Source organism: Chlamydotis macqueenii, chromosome 17 (assembly GCF_036417535.1).
Source record: "Chlamydotis macqueenii isolate bChlMac1 chromosome 17, bChlMac1.mat, whole genome shotgun sequence".
Taxonomy (NCBI): Eukaryota; Metazoa; Chordata; class Aves; order Otidiformes; family Otididae; genus Chlamydotis; species Chlamydotis macqueenii.
This window is the reverse complement of record NC_141572.1, coordinates 11,613,782-11,635,815: the sequence shown is the minus strand read 5'-3', so window position 1 is coordinate 11,635,815 and position 22,034 is coordinate 11,613,782. Positions and strand designations below refer to the sequence as shown.

At 44.6% G+C, this 22,034-nt stretch overlaps 3 protein-coding genes across 7 annotated transcripts in view; 2 read left to right on the top strand and 1 right to left on the bottom strand.

The window, feature by feature from the left end:
- C17H12orf43 (chromosome 17 C12orf43 homolog) overlaps window positions 1-816 on the bottom strand; it is a 33,161-nt gene extending 32,345 nt beyond the window's left edge. Inside the window, exon 1 of the mRNA XM_086761152.1 lies at window positions 583-816. Coding sequence (XP_086617278.1) covers window positions 583-694 — 112 coding nt within the window. The 5' untranslated portion in view covers window positions 695-816. The remainder of the gene's footprint in view (window positions 1-582) is intronic.
- RNF185 (ring finger protein 185) lies at window positions 767-15,874 on the top strand. Of its 4 annotated transcripts, none has more exons than XM_086761156.1 (7): window positions 767-881; window positions 6,596-6,827; window positions 8,445-8,463; window positions 9,109-9,221; window positions 9,735-9,789; window positions 11,788-11,905; window positions 13,330-15,874. In XM_086761156.1, exons 2-7 carry the CDS (start codon window positions 6,646-6,648, stop codon window positions 13,425-13,427), a joined length of 585 nt encoding a protein of 194 aa, XP_086617282.1. In that variant the 5' UTR covers window positions 767-881; window positions 6,596-6,645; the 3' UTR covers window positions 13,428-15,874. The 4 variants fall into 4 exon arrangements, with proteins under 4 accessions (XP_086617282.1, XP_086617284.1, XP_086617281.1 ...); XM_086761158.1 differs by lacking the exon at window positions 767-881 and adding an exon at window positions 1,173-1,540 and having other exon boundaries at window positions 6,637-6,827; XM_086761155.1 differs by lacking the exon at window positions 767-881 and adding an exon at window positions 1,174-1,540.
- A 467-nt stretch (window positions 15,875-16,341) lies between these two features.
- Window positions 16,342-22,034, top strand: part of LIMK2 (LIM domain kinase 2) — a 31,886-nt gene continuing 26,193 nt past the window's right edge. Inside the window, exons 1-2 of one of the 2 annotated variants that reach the window (XM_086761142.1) lie at window positions 16,342-16,484; window positions 18,939-19,038. In XM_086761142.1, the coding sequence (XP_086617268.1) occupies window positions 16,460-16,484; window positions 18,939-19,038 (125 nt within the window). In that variant the 5' untranslated portion in view covers window positions 16,342-16,459. The remainder of the gene's footprint in view (window positions 16,485-18,938; window positions 19,039-22,034) is intronic. The other variant, XM_086761143.1, reaches the window with a different exon arrangement.

The following is a 22,034-nucleotide window of genomic DNA, read 5'->3' as shown; positions in this document are numbered from 1 at the left end:
TGCCCTAATCATTTTCAGATATTATCTCCATCTTCACCTCAACCACAAATTTTCCAGTGTGACACATCAATGTGGATGGCAATTCCAGGAGGGCTGCTGGACAACCACTTTGACATGAGTTTTGCCAAGCCTACGTGCTACTGAAAGCAGTATGAAGGCTCAGTACAGCTGTGTTTTTACCTTTTTGAACACTTCCCGGCTTGCTTGTTCAACCCTTCACACTAGAGCTGTGTAGTCTCAAGCCACCTCAGTGAGCAGACAGGCATCAGACAACATCCTCAGTCCCTTTCTGTCAGGCTCCCTTGGCACTAACCTCCCTCCACTTCTTACCTTAACTACTCGTAAGACTTGCCTTTAGTGCGAGGCCTTGGTTTAGGGTTCACCCATTCTCCACTGTGTAAAACAAGCACTTCTGCCCTGTTTCCTGCCTCGGTGTCCCCAGAGCAGGGACAAAATCCCTCAGAGGTGCCTCCTCGGTCACCTTTCTCAGCTCTGACCTCTCCTTCAGGCACCAGGTCCCCTCCTCGCCCTCCCTTTTGCCCCTCTCTCCACCTCCGTGGGCTCTCACAGCTGTGTAAATACCTGTATAAAGCTCTCTGTCCCCGTCCCGGAGATGCTCCTCTGCCCACACGTTTGAACACTTTCTTTCCCTCAAAGCTGCCGCCTGCCTTCCTTCCCTGCTTGGGCCGAACATTTCCTGCCGTTGACGATTTGTAGTTTTTTGCTCTTTTCAGAGGCAGGCGTTTGGACACCGCCCCCGCAACACCTCACAATGAGCAGGCGGCGAAACTGCGATAGAAACGGAGCTGAAACGCACAGGGAGCGCGCAGGCAGGGCTTACGGCGGTGGTAGCGGCTAAATCTACCCCAACCCTCGCCGAGGTAACAACCGGCCGGGGGGGCGTCTGGTTCGGGGGCCTGGGGGAAGGAAGGGCAGCCCGGCAGCGCCCACCGCTCCGTGCCCGGGGCGGAACGCGGCCCCGCGGCCCAGCGCGGCGGTGGGGAGGCCGGTCCCTTCCGTCAGGGCCGGGCTTCCGGGCGATCAGGTGACGGCGGCCGCTGGCAGGGGAGCGGCTCCGCGGCTCGGGGCTGCTGCGGGGGAGCGGCGAGATCCGCCGGTGAGCCGAGCCGAGCCGAGCGGATCCCGGCTGGTGGCGGAGGGTAGGGGGAGCCGAGGCGGGGCGGCCGCTCTGAGGCGCGGAAGGAGCGGGCCGGGGCCGAGCCGTGCCCGGGGGCCGCTGGGAGGCCGGAGCCGCCTGCGCCCGTTTGAAGCGAACGAGGCGGGGGAGCCCCGGCTTCGGCCAGCCCGGCGCTGGTCCCGCAGCCCCGGTCCTGTCCTGTCCCGCCCCGGCAGGTCCGCTGCCGGAGCTGCGGTCCGGGGTTCGCCGCGGCGCGCAGGGCCCGGCGCCGCCTGCGAGGGTTTTCCTCCGAAATCCCCGTTTGGAGCGGCCTGCTGGCGCCTGCCCCCTCGTCCTGCGGCGAGGCTGAAGCCCTCTGCGAGGAGAAGCGCCCGCTCGCCTTAGATACATGCCTGCCTCTAGGTACGGTCGCGAAGCGATAACTTCTGGTACATGACACTAATTTTTTTTTTTTTTTCCGTTGGGAATTGCTTATCACTTCTTAAAACACATAATCGCTACTTTATTTGATTTTCATGTTTTGCTGCTAACCTGGTTAACCCACTTAAAGGGCATTTGTTGTTTTACATAACGCTCCAAACCAGGAAAATGCTCAGGCAGTATTACTCAACTGGTTATATCAGTTTTCTTTTTCTTTTTTTTTTTCTTTCCTTTTTTTTTTTTTCATTTGGACTTTACGAGGTAAGAGGATAAGATCTTTGTCTAAAGATTTGTGCGACGTTTTATTGAAGTCAATATTATACTTTTATGGAAAGGTTAAAAAAAATAATTCCTTTAATCATATGCGTTTTTTTTATAGTTTGTAATAATGTCTTGCATCTGTGAGGTATGTTGAATCCTCAGATTTGCCAAAGCAGCCTTTCAGCAGGGCTCTTATCCTAGACGCAGCAACTGTAACAGGGACATAGGTTGTAGAATCCCAATTAATTAAATGAGGCCAAGCAAGGGCACGTTGGTCCGTAAGGCAAATGGCTGCTTTGCAAGACCGAGTGATTACGCAGACTTGTATGTTGGGACCACTTTATGGTAATACTAAAAAGCAGGTACGTGATGCTGAGCAGGTCACAGGAAGTGAAAAGATGAACTCAGAAGTCTGAGGTGTTAAAATGTAACATGTTTGGGGGACGGCACAGAGTAAAAAGGTAGTGAGAGATGAATGTGTATTTAATGATTAACAGTAGGACTTCAGTTGTGTGTTTGCTAAGAATATCTAAAAATGACTGTCAAGAAGTAAAAAAATAAAAACTTTCTTCTAGGCACTGTCAACAATTATCGACTCAGGTCATCTGTTAGCTGTCATTGAAGTCCGGGCAATTGTAATAGGTTAAGAATCGGATTTTTGTTAAACTTATGAGTGGGTGTATTTGTATAAACTGAGTGATGTTTTTAGATTTAGATAGAATGTGTAATGTTAATATTCCTTTTACAAGATTTGTCATATGTGTCTGAAAATGACATTGTCTCATTGATAACCTGACAAGTTTTCCTTTTGATTTAAACAGCAAGGAGTTCAGAAACTAAACCAGAACTTGTTTCAGAAACAAACTAGATCTGGATTGTTTCAATTTCCCTAGTCTTAAATAAAATAAGATTAATTAGGAAAGAAATATGGAAAAGTGTCTTTCTAGTGGAATTTTACATCAAACAACACTCTTCTTTTTGTTTCATTGTTATACATTAGCTGTTGCAAAGAGGAGTTAATTTTTAGTTTTATTAATAAACTAGCCAGAGTTCTGTATCCTCATCAGAAATTTTTCTTGTTGCTCATGTAAAGAAGATTAAAAAGTAAATACTTCAAACATCCTAATGTTGTAGTGCTGCAAACGTGTGTTCTACAACTGTTCCATAGGTGACATTAGTTTCTAATTTATATTCCCTCTCTGTCTCTCTCGGGTTGAATTATTGTTCACCTGTTGTGTTTCCAGTGGATTTTTTTGTATGCTTTAACTTACAGGGGAAACTCCCAGTCTGTCTTTAAGTGTTTCTTTTATATTTTTAGGAGCAGGTCAGTGTACTTTGGCAAATGCAGTCATTTTTCATTTGCAGAGTTCAGAAACGTGATCTTTTACAGTGGCCACTGGGCTCGCATTTTCCTGGTGTGCAGCTTCTCCCACTGGATTTATAGATTTAGTTTTTTTAAGTATTTGAGTAAAAATTCTTTTTCATTCCCTGTTAGTGAGATTTATACACAATATTTATAGATAGTACACAGATCCTACCAGTTTCCTGCACTTAGGTCTTTCACAGACCTCCCGTGCTCTTGGTTGTCGTGAAGCTTTCAGGTCCCAGTGCGCAGTCTGCTTCTCAGAGGTCCAGTTTCACCGGGTCTTTCAGCCACGCTTGTTCTTTACGCAACTTGGTGGGATTTGTGCTGGACCCCTAAACATGCGTCTTCACTTCCACGTCTTCTTCATGCTCCACTGGCCTTTTTTTAGGAAGACTACTCGAAAATGGATTCTTTGTTTTTTAATCATTCATCTGTTGCCACTCTTGATTCTTGGATGTAGCAAATGTCAGTGATTCAGTCATTTTCAGAACAACCTGTTGGGATATCACAGGTGTCATGAGTTAAAGGAAATAAACAGCTAATATAGATGGCTTTTAAGTAACAAAGATACTGTTTTCTTCTAAATATCTAGACAGCAAAGAAGCAAGAAAGAAAAAAGATAAAATACTTGAATGCTTGCAGTTAGAATACAGCCGATTTTTATATCCTTTCACTTGTTTTGTTTGCTACTCATCATGTGACTGGGGTTGATTTGGAGACCTGACCTAAAGCGCAGGGGTTTAGCAAACCTGGACTGGCATCTCTAAATTCTATTTACTTAACCCCAGAAGTCGTGTTATATACCAGCGTACTCGGTCTTCCTTCTGAACTCTAAATCAAAGTGAAAATGGGGTTGGTTTGGCCTGCTGTGTTGGTGTTTGTTTGGATTTTTTTTTTTTTTTTAGTTTGTGGTTTGGTGTTGTTTTTTTTTTTTGTTGTTGTTTGTTTGTTTTTTTTTTTCCCCAGAAAAAGTTTTATCTCAGAGTTTTAAGTAGTTGAGTGACATTTCGACAATTTTGAGCTTGTTCTGCACTTGGAACAAGCTGAATTTGCAGCTGAAGTACTACTTTAGCGTTCACAGACTACGCTCACAAGCCACACAATGTATGATTACCAAATGTAAGTTTAGTCACTGGATGCTGTTTCATACTTGCGCCTTTGGATAGGTACAGTGTGAGCTGCAGATGCACAGACCCCAACAGCACTTGTTACAGACCTCCTTATGTTAAACAGTATTCCAGAGACAAGAGCAAATGTTTGAGAAGGCTTCTCAGAATAAGATTGATTATTTTTATTGTTGTGTTTTGATGTATTTTAAATTGGTTATATCCTAATAGGTTATCAGGCCCAGTCAGTCTATGGAGAAATAATTAGGAGAGGATCCCAGTACAGACTAAGGAATGCCCTTCTTCTAGGAGAGTAGATTCCCTGCCTGTTGTATTGTATCATTTTGGTCTTTCTTCTGTCTCGGCCATCTTTATTCCATTACATTAATGATACTCTTATGGATTTCTCTCTCTCCTTCTTCATAACTTAATGATTTATTTATTTTTCATAGTTACTAAAAGCTAAGATTTTTTTTTTTTAATTAGCTGTTTGTGAAGATACAGGTTTTATCCTTTTGATGAGTCTCCAGATTTCTGGTGTTAAATATATGGAATGTAATTTGGAAAAAAGGACCCTTTTTCCACATTGGCTTTAGGGACACAAATTCATTTATTTGCCTCTTCTACATGGTTTCCTGGTGTTGTGAGACAGACATTTCTTGTGCCCATTCCATAAAATTACAGTAGTATTTTTTTACAATGTGTTGCTGAGCAAGATAGGCTGAAGATTCTGGTAGTAAGGATGTGTGAAAAATCCAAGTGTCTTTAGCATATAGCTTGTAGGCTGGCAGCATTTCCATCTGCCTTGAACTAACATGAATTTTAATTTTCTACAATGAACTGCGTTGCTGCTGAGTATAAATGAAGTCATGGTGTGAAATGCTAAGAGTCAGCAGTGCTGAAAGCAATGTATGTTAAATTCACAGCATGTGTGACTACACATGCAGCAGAAGCTGCCCTTCTGGGACACTGTGCGAAATGATGTAACTGAGTGAAAAAGCTCTGCAAAAATATATTTCACTTGCTGTAATTGAGTGCCTTCACTGCAATACCTTCATGAGGCTGGAGTATGATGCTTTCTTGACTGTGCAGTGGGATTGTATTGTATGAAAAAGCTCTTGGCCGCAACAGCTAGAGATACTGAGGCTTTATTTTGCTGCCCTGCACTTGTGCTTCAGCACTGCTACAAAGAGGGGACACTAAGGAAAGCCTTTAATGCTTGTGGGGTAAGTTTGCAAAGGAATTAGCTTCTGAAAAATTCATGTTGCCCTTTTAAAATGCTTAATTGTTTGTACACTTGTAAAAAGTTCAGATAATCACCCGTTTCTTTCTCATAACCGTGTCTAAGTATTCATATCCCTGCAGCAGCAACATGATGTCAGAGCTTCATGACAAGCACAGTGGAATATTTTAAACATTTTTGTTTTGGTGAATTAATTTCTATAACTGCTGAAACTCTTAGGTCTTGGATTAAACATCTCGTACTGGTAAAATGTTTGTTTCTGGAAATGTAAACACCTTGTCCTGAGTCTCAAACTTTTAGGTACTGCAGAATTTGCATTTCAAGGAATTAGACTGTAGAGGTTGTTGCTACTGAAATAAAATAAATTGTGTTCTTTGATAAATGTGGTGATAATGAGAGGCGAAAGCATGTAAGTAAAATTAAAGCACATTAAAGTAAAAATTTTAGTACTTCTCCATTAATACTAGATTAGAAATGTTTGATTTTTTGAAAGTACTGGAAATGTTTGATAGTCATATCAACACACTGCTGTAAGACCAGCAATATACTGCCGATGAGACCAGTCAAGTACTAAGCCACCTTTGCTTGCTGTTATTATCATTAATATTCCCAACTAATGAACGTTGAACTTAAAACTATGCTTTAAGTCAGTCTGTCCAAACGGTGAATTGTTCATGATTAAATCCTATTTCAGACTGCACTCACAGTTATAACTTGGAATGAATTTTTGGAATTGAGATGAGCTCATTCTTCTCCTAGCAAATGGCACTTACGAGAAAATACAATGGTTTTATTTTGGCTGTGGATCTCAGTTGCTTATCAGTAACTTTAAAATACAGGTCATCAGCTAGGTCATACTACAGGACTTTAAAGTAGCTTAGTTTCTAAAAAAAGATCCCTCTTGGCTATGTTAAACTAAAACCATCAACAATAGGATTTGAGTGCTTCTTAGATAAATCACTACCAGTTTGGAACAGGACAAGAATGCAATGTTACCATGCCAAGAAGTTGTGTTTTCTGTTTCTTTTTTTTTTTTTTTTTTTCCCCTTTCTCACTGCTAGGATTCCAACAGAAAAATTTTCTTGACCTTGTGTCTGGGTAGCTCTTGAGGATGGCAAGCAAAGGACCCACAACTTCTACATCAACAAAGAACTCCAGTACTGGAGGAACCAGCGGCAGCAGTAGCAGTAACGGTCCTGGGGACAATACTAATCAGGACAACACTTTTGAATGTAACATCTGTTTAGACACTGCCAAGGATGCGGTTATCAGCTTGTGTGGACACCTCTTCTGGTAAGTACTGAAACCCCCACAGATAAACCAGAACACCATGTATCTCTCTGATCGCATAAAAGCCTATGATTTCTGCAATTCTAGATGTCAAATAAAACATCTTGTATAAAATGAGTAAGGACCGTGGTTTTACTGTAAGAGTAGTTTGGTTTTGCTCCTCAGCTGTTTTTCTCCACTCATGTTCCAGGGAGTGAGTTTCTTGCATCTTAAACTTCCTGTACTTCTGGGTTGTTTTATAAGAGCAAACAAACACACACTTCAGTGTTCACTGATACTGCTTGGTTATGGGTGTCATTTTATTTGTGCTGTTTGGTCTTGCACAGGTATCTTATTCAGACCTAAGTTCCTTTCTAACCTGTGCATACCTGTGCAAACTAGGTTCTGGAGGACAAATTGTATTTTTTATACTTCCTACGAGCTTGCTCTTTTTCCCGTTGAAACCATTAAAGAAAAAAAAAGCAAGCTCTTACATGTGGGCTATTTCTCTTTTCACATCGTACAGCAGTTGTAATACTAACTTTTCAGTTTTCTGATCTGACTTGGGAATGTGTCGCACAAATATAATAAGCATGCAGCGTTTCTTATTTGGGTAACGTGGCCTAGAACATACTTTCTTGAATGTTAAGAAGTTATTAAGGATTGACATAGCCAAATGTGGGGTTTTTTGGTTTATTTTACATAGTAGGTTAAATTATGCTCTTTAATAAAAAGAAGCCTAAAAGAGCATTTCTCTTCTGTGTAAATGTGTGTAACACCTGAAAATCCAGGTTTTTATTCTAGGAGGAGATGGAAAATCACTTGCTCATGGAATACGAAGATAAGATTAGATTAGATTAAATTATTGCACAAAAGGATTTGGAAGAATGGAACCTTAAAAAATAGCACGTATCTTGTCTGAATAGTGTTGTCAAGACCACTTTGAAAGCAAATGTCTGCTTAGCAGTTTTATCTCGTAGCTTGCTTGTTTGTCTTTGACCTTTTTTAAGTTGTCACATTAATTTAATCTTACGAGTAGTTCTATATAATGGGAATTTCTCTGTCCTGAGCAACTGGGTCTGATCTCAATAGCTGACCCCGCTCTGAGCGTCAGGTTGGAGTAAAGGTCACCTGAAGTACTGCCCAGCTTGAATTATTCCATGATTCTGTGAACGTGGCTGATATTTTAGCTAAATGTCCCTTGCGTGACTGCTTTTACAATCCTGAAGTCCCATTACAGACATTTTCCTCATTTGCATCTTAGCTCAGGGATATCTTTTTCATGGTATCAGAAGAGAAAATCTGTACAGTAAACACTAAGATTAATTAAGCCTCTGTATGGGCCTTTATATGGATGAGGACCCAGGAATCAAAGGTGATATGCAGAGAATCACGTTAGCAACTAACTTAGATTGCATAACCTGACAAGACCAGTGGAGATTGGTCTTGGTCTGTGCTTTCAAAAATTATTTTAATGGGAGGTTATAGAACTAGCCTAGCTGGATTCCAGGATTCTGTTGTCTGCAAGCTGTGCCATCTGTGATACACTTTATACATTGGTCGGATCGAGTTGTCAGTAACTCATTCTATTTTCCTCTCTCTTTCTGCTCTGTGAACAAATTGTCCTGGGAACGCTCACAGTTGGCCTTGTTTACACCAGGTAAGCTGGTTTCCTTTTACTTTGTCTTTCATCAGCCTCTTATTCAATAAAGCCCTCGGTTCTCTGGAGCATCTCCCTCTTTTCAAGTGCGCTTCATTCTCTCCAGGGCAATCACGACCTGCAAATGCAACTTCATGTGCAACACCTTGCAATCTGCTCTTTGGCAAAAAGAAAACTTAGGTTCTGTTCTACTTGCCTCATGGTTTTAAGTGTCTTAAACACTGAGTGTTCCCAGTTTTGGTAGGAGAATAACTGTAGGCAGTTCACAGGGGTTTAGTTTGCAGGCTTACATGTTGAGAGTACTGCTCTTTGCCTATGTAGTGTTTTACGTTGTGGTACCCTTATCGAAAAGATAGATGAAAGGAGCCCTTGGCCTATGCAGGACTGTTGGTACTGTTAATTTCTTCATATTTTACTCCAGTGCAGTTCTGAATATTTACACATCAGCAAGTGGATTGTACTAGAACAATAGCCAAATAGCCAAAATGCCAACTCCACTTTAGAGAGTACTTCACAGTTACTAAAGTGTTTTGTTCCATGGCTTTCTGAGAAACTGCTAACGTCTCTGCCTGGCTGCAGGTGAGGTTTGCATGCTGCTGTTTTCATGGTCTTTTACTAGTTTTCTCATAATTTCCTTTCTTTTAGTGGCTAGAGACCAGGCCAAACAGACAAGTGTGTCCTGTATGCAAAGCAGGAATCAGTCGAGATAAAGTTATTCCTTTGTATGGAAGAGGTAGCACTGGGCAACAGGACCCCAGGTAAGAAACCTAAATACAACTATTACTGTGTGAAAACTAAAGATGAAATTATCAAAGTGCTAGATTCACAATTCTCTAAATACTTTGTCAAAAGACAGAACTGACATTTCTGCCAAATATTTCTGGCTTTTTCAGGGCCTGGGTTTGCACACCTTATTTCTTGTTCAACTGGCGATTTATTTTAATTTGATTTGGATGTTAATTATCAGTTGCAAGTAGCAGGTTGCAATGCATGTTATCTGACTGGAGAAGCTTATATAAAATGTTGATGTCCTCAGTTTCTAGCCTTTGCAATGAGACTTTCTTATTCAAAAGTGCAGTATCTTCATTCAGTGCTGTGACGCTGAAGGTCCATAAGCTGGGTGGTCTGCTCGCTCGCACACTACCTGCAGCTCTGCTGCAGCATGGCCCTGTGAGAGCATGCTCTGCGTTCGTTCTGCCTTATTAGCCAGGCTATTGCGGATACTATTGTCATGTATCCTGCACTTGAGCTAACTTCACAACTTCCTGCAGAGAGAAAACTCCACCACGACCCCAAGGACAGAGACCTGAACCAGAGAACAGAGGGGTAAGTGAAAAAACAAGCTCGAGCAGATAAGTTTTTTTTTATTGATGGTGCTATCTCTTCATCCTGGGGGACACAATGTGTGCGTAAGATCCTGTGTGAGAATCCTATAGCTTACATTTCTTGCTCATCCTCAATAGGTTGTTTATGAATAATTGATAGCTGTGGTATGGCAGAAAACTCCATTCCCATAGTGCCCTTTAGCATCCCAAAGAATGGGCTAACTTGAATCGTGCCTCATGAAAACAGCGCTGTGTGGCATCACTGGAAATGCTCTTCATACTTGATTGTTCTCCATACATAAATACAAGAAACGCTTTGCTCTGAAAATTCTTTGTGGAAGTATATTTCTGTCAAACTGTACCTGTGATGGAAATATATAATCCACGTGTGAACTGACTTTTTTGGCACTGACACCTGCTTCTAGCTTCTTTATGGGATGTTACTGTACCACGGCATTACAAGCGAAATAATGTAGATGTCTGTTGGATACGTCTTGATTTGAAGGGGGACCTGTGGGTTTGTTGAGGAGATTACACAGGTTGAATGTAAACAGCAGCTGGTGTAGGTTGACCAGACAGTGGGCGTAGCCAGTAAGACAGACCAGTGTTCTTTAGCATGATGGCAGTGAGCGTGGCCTGATGAAACAATTGCATATTTCCGTGTAACTCAGCCTAGGATCCTTGGAGAGCATTTGTATAGCTCATGCCTCGAGCAAACAGCTCTGCTGGGCGTGATTAAGGAACATTTCTGTATTGAATGCATTGGGAGCTCAGTTGTTCTGTCTCGCTAGGGAGTTGCCTTCTTATTAAATCAGCTGTTATACCTTGTTTGAACCTTTTAGCTGGTGCTGGTAAGTCAGAGGAACCTGGTATGAAGACATAGCAGGGAAGATGCTGCCCTCCTCTTTCCCACAGGCGCAGGACCTGCCATGCAGGGTGTTTTGTTGTCCCTGATAGTTAACAGCAAAACACTTGAAAGGTCATAGTCAAAAGACTAACTCCTCAAATCAAGGGTCAACCCAGAAATGTCTGGCTTTTATTATTTGAGTGGAGTAATCTTTGTCGTCCCACTGTTTGGAGGTGATAGACCAGAGGGTTTTTCAGAATTGGTATCACTGTTTTAATTCTGAGACCAGACGACAGTTTGCTGGATTTCAGAACATGGCTCTCCACAATTTTTAAACGTGATGCAACTACTTAGTCATATACAGTTGGCTCTCAAATAGTACATTGCTTTTATACCGTAGGATTCATCTTGATTCAGAAGACTTATCTTTTGACTTGATACGGAATTTTTCTCCAGATCCCGTAGGGGTCGATGCTGTTGCATTGCAACTCCTCCTTTTTTTTCCTCCTTTCCTTATGTCTTGCATTCCTACCCCAGATGACTTTATACGCCACCTTAATTTGAGTCCCCCTGGTAATTTATTTATTTATTTATTTTTGACACTGTTCTTCCCCATAATGCTCTATGCCTCCCACTGACAATTTATCACTTTACTGAATGTTTAAATTATGCACACGTATCTTGAAAATCAATGCAGATTATTTTTTACAATGCCTTTCTTATATGGCTAATAGCTATTAACGCAGAACTAGTAATACATTTTAAGACTTTCTAAATAAAATTGGTAATGTTGTCTTTGATATATTGTCAGATACATACTATTTTAAGTTGAGAAATGTTACAGAAACACTTTTGTTAATTTGTGGCCTTCAAGCAAGAACTGTGGTTACTGTTTTCATTTTCTCATACTTTTGGGTTGTCTGGCAAGTTTGCTCCTGTGTGAAACATTTTAAAACCAGGGGAACTAAGGAGGTGTTTGACAATAGTGTGGCAGACTGAAAGATGACAAGACAGCATGATACTCCTTCAGCTGTAGGAAAGCCAGTGAGAGGGAATGTCTGCACATTTACAAAATATTCTGAAATAGGCTTTAAATAATTGGTACCTTTTTTTTTTTTTTTTTCCCCTCTTCTGCTGCTTTGTTCTCTGCAGGGATTCCAGGGCTTTGGGTTTGGTGATGGTGGCTTCCAAATGTCATTCGGAATTGGGGCATTTCCCTTTGGTATATTTGCAACAGCATTCAACATAAACGACGGGCGACCTCCTCCAGGTACCATGCATCCTGTCTTCTCCAAGAGTCCTGTCACAAACAGATGTTTTACAGACTCCTTTGTAACTTTTAAACAAATAATCTGCTAAATGACAAAACTTTATGAACAGTAAAGTAAATCAGTGTTGTAGATAGAGACACTAAATGAGGGAAAACACCCAGTAGAAAACACAGTTTACGGCTTACAGGTTTTTGTACGAGTGCTTATCTAAGAAGCTAGTTTGTCACTTCCATATGACTTGCCGAAGGCCCTCCTGAGAGGACAGTAGAACTGGAGAGGGACAGTGGCACTGGAGAGTTCTCCCCTTTAATTCAGGTGTCTCCTCTGGTACTCCAGTGGACTGCCTCTGACAAATGAGACAAGTTGGACTGGAGTTTCTAATAATAATAAAAGGAGAATGAGACTCATATTCTGAAAACAGCAAGAAAGGACTACTACCTGAAAGATGAGAAGGAAAAATAACTTTCAGTTGAAATAATTTAATTGTTCTTAATTAAGAAAAAACTGTTTGGTTACTTCAAGTAGTGGCCTTGTTTTCTAAAAATTAAGTAATTCTCAAAAACCTCTTCTCCATCTGCACTGCAGGCAAACTGAGTTTACCTGTTTTGAACACAAAAACCTACTGTCCAGGATTTTCTGGACTTCCTCTGTGAAATGTTTGGCCTGGGAAACCTTCATATGGCATAGGAATTATGAGAAACAGAAACACATTCTTCATGTCAGGCTTATGTTGCCAAGGACCTGTGCTATCCTTGGGTCACACTACTTCCCTACTAACTATACTTCACTGTCCACTGAAAATATGTGTGGAGGTGTGACTGAGCTAAGGAGCATGTAAATACATGCTGTTGTAACAGCTGTAATTTAATCAACTCCATTACCTGCTTTTCATCTGTGGATTCAATACAGCAGCTCCAGAAAGGTACAGCTTGAGCTTTAGAGCTCATGTGCTTTTCATTAGTTCTCTTGGTCAAGGCTACAGATGCAGCTTTGACCGTTTCACCATTTCCTTATTCAGAGATGTTTCACCTTGATGAGGAGGAGCGCTCAGGTAGAGGTGTAAAGTTCCTTAGGATGGAAATGGTGACCTTAGCTCAGGACTCAGCAGTGAACTAAGCAGTGACCTTAGCTCAGCACAATCCCCAGAAGTACCCTGAGCAGCCTGCCTGCACTCTAGCGCTTGAAGCTGCCTGCTGCCATTAGTCATGAGCAGATTTACAAGTCCTGCTGCAGGGAGCTGATGCTTCTCTTCCTTCTGATCTTCCAGTATGGCTGGCCAGTCTGAGGGTGGGCAATAGCAACGGTTTCTCAGCAGGCAGATTCCTTGCATATCTTTCAATTTATGAATGTACTGTTTTCAGAATATACATGATAATAGAGAAGAGGAAGGAGCTGAACTGTTTTTTTACTTCCTGTTTTCCAGCTGTTCCAGGGACTCCTCAATATGTGGATGAGCAGTTCCTATCCCGCCTCTTCCTGTTTGTGGCTCTGGTGATAATGTTCTGGCTGTTGATTGCATAATCTTTTCCATTATTCTGTCTATTCATGGCCAACAAGGCCACTGAAACAGTTACAAACTGCATCCCCATCCCATTTTAAACCTCTTGGTGTCTGGTTCCATAGCTAATGATGGGCTTCAGGAATTGGTGGTACCACAGCACAATGAAGAAATCTTGCGTTTTTGCACCAGAGTTGGAAATTAAACATTGGTTTAAAAGCGTATTTCAGCTCAGCTGTCTTGTACAACAGGTTCCTGCCACAAACCATGGGCCTAGCTTTGAGCTCCGCTCCTAAAAGGAGTGCTGCTTTGAAATCCCGTGCCAATCAGTGACACCAGGTTTATGTGAAAGACGGTTACCCCAAGGTAGACTGGGCAGGTAAGGCAACTCCTGCAGCGTGATCAGTATCTCCTGCTCGGCAACCACGAGGGATCTGCCGGAGCTGCGGATGTTATTGAACGTCTTCACATCAGCATCCAGCCTTCTTCAGGAAATTGTCTGCAGCACTGCTGAGACTCTGGGCGCAGCAGGTGATGCAAATGGAACCAGGTTTGGAGACTGGTTTCTTTTCCTGCTGTTATTTCCCGGCGTGTGATGGAAAACCCCTCCTGAAGCGGTTCGTATGGCTTTTAGAAGAAGGGATATGAATTTATGCTGCAATTTTTTTAAACTCTGAATTTGCTGGAGCCAGACACTGGAAGATTCTCTCGTTGTGGAGCTGGGTGGGGTTGCCGAACAGTACGACGCACCTGTCTGCCTCACCCAGCCCAGTTCCTCACTGACAAAACAGTGTTGTCTTCCTTGGTTCTGCGCAGCAGCCTGTGGCTGCACTCATGGATAATCCCCTCCAAACCCTGTCACTGTAGCTACATTTATTCTTTCCAGAGCTTTGAGACTTTCTACGCAAGGTCATGTACTCCAAATAAAATCCTATTACAGATCTGAGATCAGCTTATCTGGGCAGAGGAAAAAAAAAAAAAGGCATCTTTACCTGAGTTTTGAGGTTAAACTTGTCATACTGTAAAATTATACAGGAGGAAAAATGAGATCGTGCCTTTGCTAGCACATGCCACAGTGGGGAACATATGGAAGAGCTTTTCTCTACAGGTGTGTACAGCTATGCCATGCCACAGCAGAATGGCTACAGTGCAAGAGTATCTACCAAAGAGATTAATTTGAAGTGCTAGAGGAGACCACAACCATTTCTCTACTGAGGGGAAAATATTTCAGAAGGTGAGCACTCTGTAGCCATTTTGGAATCCTGTTGGGTATTCAGCTTTAAAGAGTACTCCTGATGTATTTCTGTAGGTTCCTTCAGAACAGCAGATATGAGAGATTCCCTAGCAAGATGAACAGTTTTCATATTTCTCTGACTAGGCAATTCCATTTTTTTTTCTCTTACTGTTTTTAGATTATTTTTATTCAGATCACTGATTTCCTGCAAGATGAATATTGTGATTTCCCTGGCAATAGACAGACAACTGACAAAACAAATCAACTCATAAAAACTTTGTTTCAAGAGCTAGGGGTTTTCTAGTGTATGGATGAGGTTCCTGGGCAGGACACCTTAATGATTTGTTGTAGAAATGTAATTATAAACTCTTCACTTTTGGTATCAAGAGAGAGGGTGACTGAAGTTTAACTTGCCTACCTCCAAAATTCCATCTGGCAAGTAGAATGTTGCAAAGCTTCTGCAGTGTTTTGCCACCTCTAGTCAAACTTATACCGGACTCGGTGATAATCTGTCAGAATATATTGCTCAACTATAAATAGTTGACGTAGTGCTTCAAATTTTTTTGTGTGGCACTTTTGAGAAGTGTCACTTCTGCGTATGGTTCTTCTCCAGTGCGTAACGTGGTAACTAGGATGCTTTCTAGGAGAAAGGCTGCTTATTGCGTTCCTGTAAGCAACTGCCTGTAGGACGGTGTCGCAGCTTTGTCTTCCTTTCATGAGCGGGCAGCACCACCTGCTGATGAGAAGGGAAAGTTCATGTGATACTAAAAAGGATGGTTTTCCTTCTTTTTTTTTTTTTTATTGAGAAACTCGATGCGAAGAGCAGAGCTTATCCAGGGAGGAGCAGGGTGTCCCTTCAAAGCCTTTTTCTGGTAAGGAGGACAGAAAAGTGGCTGTAATAGGTTCAAGAGGTATTGAAACTGATTTAACTAACACGTTTTAAAATACAGAATTTTAATGGCTTGGGGTTTTTTCCATCTGTTGGTGAGAGGCATAATGGATTTAGACGGAGGTGGCTGCAGAAACCTGACCGAGAGCCCGTATTTTGTGGCAACCCGAGGGTGAAAGTGTTAACGCTGCTGTTCCCGCCCTTTCTTGCTGTGCTTTTGTATCGTCCCCCCTCGTACTCGGACTGCGCGCAGCCCGTAATGGCTGGGTTCGTGCACTACCATTACTGTTCACTAATTTTCACTGTTGTGAAAGTGATTTAGAATTAAAAAAATGGTTTTACATTGACCGGTGTGCGCCGCCGTGCCTCTGTGCTTCGCGGGCGGGCTGAGGCGAGGCGTGGCGCGGGCCGAGCCCTACCTCCAGGAGCGCGGGGCGGGTCCGTGCCTCGGGAACGGGAGGGGCCGGGGCCCGCTTCTCCCTCACCGGGGCTTCGAGGGGGCTCTGCGAGCGGGGGCGGGGAGCGGTGGCCGGCGGGGCCGGGCCGGGCCCTGCGCGGGCTGAGACCCAGTGCTGGGAGCTGCCGCGCCCGCCCGCCACGGCACGTGGTGGGCGGGACCGGAGGGGCGTAGCCGCACTATCATTGGTCCTCGCCGCGGAAGGGGCGGGAAACTTACGGCGGCGTAGCTCGGGGATTGGTCTGCGGCGCTGAGGGGGGCGGGGCGCCGATTGGCCTGCGGCGAGGAAAAGGGCGGGGCGCTAAGCAGCCCTGGGGCGGGGCACGGCCCTGAGATAGCGGCGAAGGGAAGAGGGGAGGGGGGCGCGCGCGCGGGCGCGCTCCCGGACCAGGTGCGGCGTGACCTCCCGCGCGCTCCGTAGAGGCTGACGTCAGGCGCGGGGGAGCCCCGGGGCGGCGGCGAGGCCGGCGCGGGGATGGAGGGGCTGCCGGGGCTGCCAGGTGAGCCTGGGCCGCCCGCCGGGACAGCGCGGCGGGGGCGCGTACGCGTACGCGAGGCCGCGGCTCCCTCCGGCCGCTCAGCGGGCGGCAGTCCGTCGGCGGGGCGGCAGGTGCGCGGCTTGGGGCGGAAGGGGAGCCTGGGCCGCCGCGCCGCCGGCTCCTGAACCCGCACCCTGGCGAAGGACTGGCCCGTGTCCCGCGGGCGGGCGAGCGGCTCCCCCCGGTTTGCGGCCACACGCGCGGGCCCTGCCCGGGCGCGGGGGAGGGTGCGGAGCTGGGGGCTGCGCCGGGCCCGGGAGCCCCGAGGGCCGTCGCCTCCTGGGACCGGCCGGTTGCGCTCGCCCCGTGCCTTTGGCGGTCCCGCCCGCCCGGGCTCGGCCGCCGTCCCGGCCGCGGGGCCGCTGCCGCTGGAGGAGCCGGCTGTGTGACATTGCCCCTGCCCTGGGGGACGCGACAGACCCGTTACATCGGTCACGTCCGTTCGCTTTTCCTTCACGCTGTTTCCTGCTCTGCTGTTTTCATTTCCGTCACCGCTCCTGGATACGCGAGCAGCGTCGGTGGGATGTGGGGCTGTTCGTTTCCGTTCGCCAGCTGCTCGGCCTTTCTGGGTGCGGTTAAACAGATGTAGCGCTGCCGCTGAAAGCACGGTGGCTGCGGCGCGGGGTTCAGGAGCTGACGGGCAAAGCTCTGTACCATCGCTGTGGGGGAATATCTGCAGCTTTCAGTCAGCTGTGGTGCAGCCATCCGTCTTTAAATTCCTTTAAATAGGATCCGCTGTATTCACATTTGCATCTTGCGCTCGTGGCGCTGACCAAGAGGAGCTGGAGCTGCGGGACGCCTGGTTTGCGGGCTGTTCTGGCCTGTCGAGCGGCAGCGATGCCAGAAGTTCAGCTGACTTCCAGGACTCGCGCTGCTCGGAGAGGGGAGCGTCGGCTGCCTGTGCGCTGTGGCATGGGCACACGTGGCTCTGCCTTTCCTTTCCAAGCCTGGCTGGCGTGAAGCTGAAAAGCAGTTTGCTTTATAGAAGAACAGGAGTAGTGCAAGCTTTTTTCCAAGTTTCTCCTGACCCTCGCTCTGTTGTGCAGATCGGAGGTCAGGTGCCATCCTCTGTGCGCCGGATAGCAGGAGGGCGCAGACACACCCCCTCGCGTGCGGAGCTGATGCTGAGCTGGGAGCTGAAGTAGCAACTTACGGCAAATGTCATGTTTGGGTGAATCCTGCCTGGCGCTATAGTCTGCATGGAGACCTTTATGGGTGCTGCTGCTCTGCTGGCGAGAGTGGTGCTTGTTTGTGGTCGAGCAACCAGTTTTTTCTCTGAAATAGCTATTTGTAAAACGTACAAGGAGATCTTCACCTTGGTTACTTTTAAACATTGTAATTGACCTACACAGTGGGGTAAAAGTGCATGGAAGGCTGATGGCTCCTGGTTTGTGTGACTTCAAGGAACTTAACCTTGCCTGAGCAACTACTGAGTTGTAACGTTCTTTGGAAAATGGAAGTCAGTGGTTAGTGGTTTTCCTTTTCTGAGTGCACTTCTTTCCTTATGCAACCTTACTGCAAGTGAACTTTTAGTAGCAGGAAGAAATAGGTTTGCAGTCTGCCCAGCTATGTGATGTGTTCCTTGCACTGTCCTCTGCTCATCCAGATCCTTGACTCTTTCTTTACTATGCCTGCACAGCTGTTTGCATTTGGGATAGAGTTTATCTGTGTGCCAAATGCTCTTTGTGCACAAGTTTTCATACCTTTTTTCCTAGGCTGCATGCATCTAAATAGCTCTCTCTGGGGCTTTACGGCAGTTCTAGCAGAAGCTATTATAACAGAATTGTAACTATTGTCAGTATTTTCTGAAATGGCAATAGGCCAGTAGCACCAATCCCTCTTCCTACGTCTGACAGTAGTCTGGTGTTGGCTGTACAGTCTCTACAGGAATATTCATTCAAGTGTGTAATTCCTTCCTGGTAGTCAAGTTGTTCTCTACTGAATAAAGTTTGCCTTTCCTTTCTTTCAGTTCTGGGAAGTCCAGTTAATTAGCACAAATGAGCGCAAATGGTACATGCTGAATCAGTGGCACGGGGGAAATAGCGGCGTGGCTTCCTGGCCTAGCATGGTTCTCTGTGGGAATTGTTGCACTAGACCAATCTGTCTTCCTGAAATCTCTGCTCTGAAGACTGCTCTGTTTTCTGTGAAAAGTCGTATTGCTTTCTTCTGCAGAATGTGAAGGAGCAGATGGTGATGTTATGTCTGGAGAAAAAAAAAATATATAAGATGTCAGAGTTCAATTTGGGAACTCTGCTCTCTGGGGTTACAGACTGCCTGGTGTTGGCTTAACTTTCTGTGCGCGAAGGCTTTCCTGTCAGTTACGTAACGGAAGGTTGTTCTGTATCAGGGATGCAGCAATCCTTGTTTTCTCTGATGTAAAGTCGTTGCTGTATGTCATTTTATTCCTGCGTGCAGGTGAAGAAGTCTGGAGATGTCTAGGATGCGGGGACAGCATTGCTGCTGGTCAGCGCCTCTACAAGACTGTTAATGAAGCTTGGCATATTTCCTGCTTCCGGTAGGTAAAATCTCAGCCCGTTAAACTCTCCTTATGTTGTTCAACTCACTCAGAACCTGGTGGATAAATATCAGTGTTAACAGGGAGTTCTTGCTGTCATCTCTGTGCCCGACCTGTTCCAGGGCCTCTTGCAGCGCAATTGCGTGCTTTTGTTTGCGGCCGTAGTTCGGTGCTCGCGGCAGCGCTCTGGAGCTGACTTTCAGTCCCAACAGCGGTCTGACACTGCCTGGCAAAGTGTTGCCATGCTGACGCAAACGCATACAGGAATACAGATAAAGCACAAACGAAAGCTCTGATTTACTGGTGGTGGCAGAAGCCATGGGCTGCGTATTTGTCTTCAGCTGCGTTCCAAAGTAGTGCCCAGGCAATCTGGATAGCCTGTTGCTTTTTCCGTATGTGGTAGGTACAAGGGAGATATCAGGGTGTTGGGGAAAGCTGCTGATATGGGGGAGGGAGATCCTGCCTTTCGCTTTCTCTCCTTTTCAGACAATTAAGACATGCAAACTTATGAAATCTGTTGGATAATGTTGCTATTGGCAAGGACAAAAAGGGATCTCTGACATGCCCCTCTTCCTGGCAGTAGGACTAATGCCTCTCATCAGTGTTTTGTGAATACTTGATCCAGTTTTCATGCTCCAGAATCACATTTCTGAAGGGACCTATGTTTTTGAGACGAGTGAGTACCTGCAGCTTCTATTGGCTTCTGTGTTGGCTTGAATCTGGAGAGGCTGATGTTTTGGATACTGTTGAAGCAAATGGGGGAAAAGGAAGCCAGTGTGGCTTTGGAGGAATGTTTGCTGTGCTGAAACAAGCATCTACTGTCCTACTTTAAAGAACCAAAAATCCCAACAAAATACTCCAGCTTTCTTGAAGTGAGGATTATGGTTATTGGTGTATTAAAAAAAGAAAAGGATGCCATGTTGCCAAAGCTAGCTCTGTTGGCTTGGAAAACACTGTTAGTTACAATAGCATCTCGATAATCAACATTACAGCTTTATATCACTACAAATCCCAGTATTTTGGGTTTCTGTTGGTTTGAGTATCCGTGTTTAGCTGTATCGAGTCAGCTTGTCTTAATCCTGTTTTTTTCTTCTCTCTGAAGAACTAGTATCCTGTTGTTGAGCTTCCCTAGATTCTGCCAGTAGCCAAACCCAAAGCTGTGTGTGCTAGTAAGTCTGTCTGTCTTGTCATTGAATGTATTTCTGTTCTGGGGCTTGATTTGCAAATATCTTGGTGCTTCTTGCTATTGGGACTGTAGAGGTGGATATCAGCTGAGCTGGAGGCAAATCCTGCCCTCATGGCAATTTACAGAGAGTTTGGTATCACAAATATCATACTTACATTGTAAAATGGAAGTTTGGGGCTTTTCTTGGTTTTGTACAAGTGAAGATGGCAACTTTTCTCCTGAGATGTGTAATAACTTGCATTTGCTGGTGCGCTTCTCATGCTCTGTGCTTTTGGCTAGCTTTAGCGCTCAGCTAAGCTGCCATGCTGAGGGAACAATTGAGACCTGCAGCAAAGGAAGCTGCCCTTCCCTTTTTCCTGGTTCCAGAGTAGGACTGTACATGAAAACAGATTTCCAGTTTGCACTCTGTTCCCCCTTTTCTTCTGTTATCCCTAAACCATGCTGAGCAGCAGTCTTGTGCTTGATATCCCAAAGCCAAACTTTAAAAAGCCTCTAAGGGTAGGAGCCTTTGGCAGCTGGTGGCCGTGAGTTCCGGCAGCTCTTGCGGAGTGTTTTTTACAGTCTTCCTGTGGATTAGCTGACTCCCTGGCCTGGCACATAATTTCTCTAATGCTGATTGGCACTGCTCCAGGCTCGTTAGCTCTGTTTATTCTTGGTCAGGCTAGGCTGCTGATCATGCTTGGCACTGGCAGTAGCTGACGTACATGCGTGTCTCTGAGGATTTAAGTTTTTTGTCACTTCCCTCCTTCCTCAAACTGCATGTACAGGAGCTTTGTCTCTGAAACCTGTATTTTCTCTGCTGTGGCTGGAGGGACAAGCAAATCCCTATTCGTGTATCTTGGGTATTTTAAACTGTTCTTTGGCCAGCTGGTCCTTAGGCTTGAATCCGATGGGCTGGATCTGGCCGAGGAAGTTTCTTAGATATTTCTGTCACAGTGTCTGTTGTGAATTAACTCTGAATGTACTTTTGTGCCTCTGAATTCTGTTGAGATAGCATACACACTTTCAAAGGTCATTGCTTTTCACCGATACATAGTTCCACTGGATTTGGAACTTACATTGTACAGAACTTCAAACACGACATCAAGAAAGGGAAAGAGAGAAGTGGCAAGGTATCTTTTTCCTAGGTCTGGATCACTTTTATCTGAGCGGATTATGGGAAGGGCTTTTTTTGACCTAGAGCACGCTGTTCTTACTGCTTTCAGTCCAACTTTTTTCCATATTACAAAATAGAAGATACTGCCTTGAATTATACCTTTGAATAAAGTATTGATACCTGGTATTTTTATGTCCATTGTTGGTGTTTTGTGTTATTTTTTTTTGTTTCCACACATAAAGACTAATGAAATTAAAGACAATTTCCTCTTTCTGTAGGGATATTGCATATTTGAATTGAAGTAGGATGGGATGAGAAGACCTAGATACAGCTGCCTGGTTTGATCTTAAGGACACAGTATTTTTTAAACATCCGGTTTTGATTATTTGAAAACTACGAATTCAGATCAAGCTTGTTGAACACATCCAAGTGGAAAATGCTTTTAGATCCATATGAAAGAAAATTGTTGGAAATGATGGTGGGAATTCCTGCTGTAGAGAGGTGCTTCAGAACTTTTTAGGAAGGAAGACAGCTGAGGTTCGGTTCCTTCCTAACCATGAAATAACAGAGGATGTATATTACTATGGTCTATAAAATAAATCTAATTTAAGTAGCCAAGCAACGGAGACTTGCTGCAGAAATCTCAAACAAAAGCCAAACCCACTACATCAGAGAAAAACTGTTTGCAGTATTATCTTCAACTAAAGTTACTGA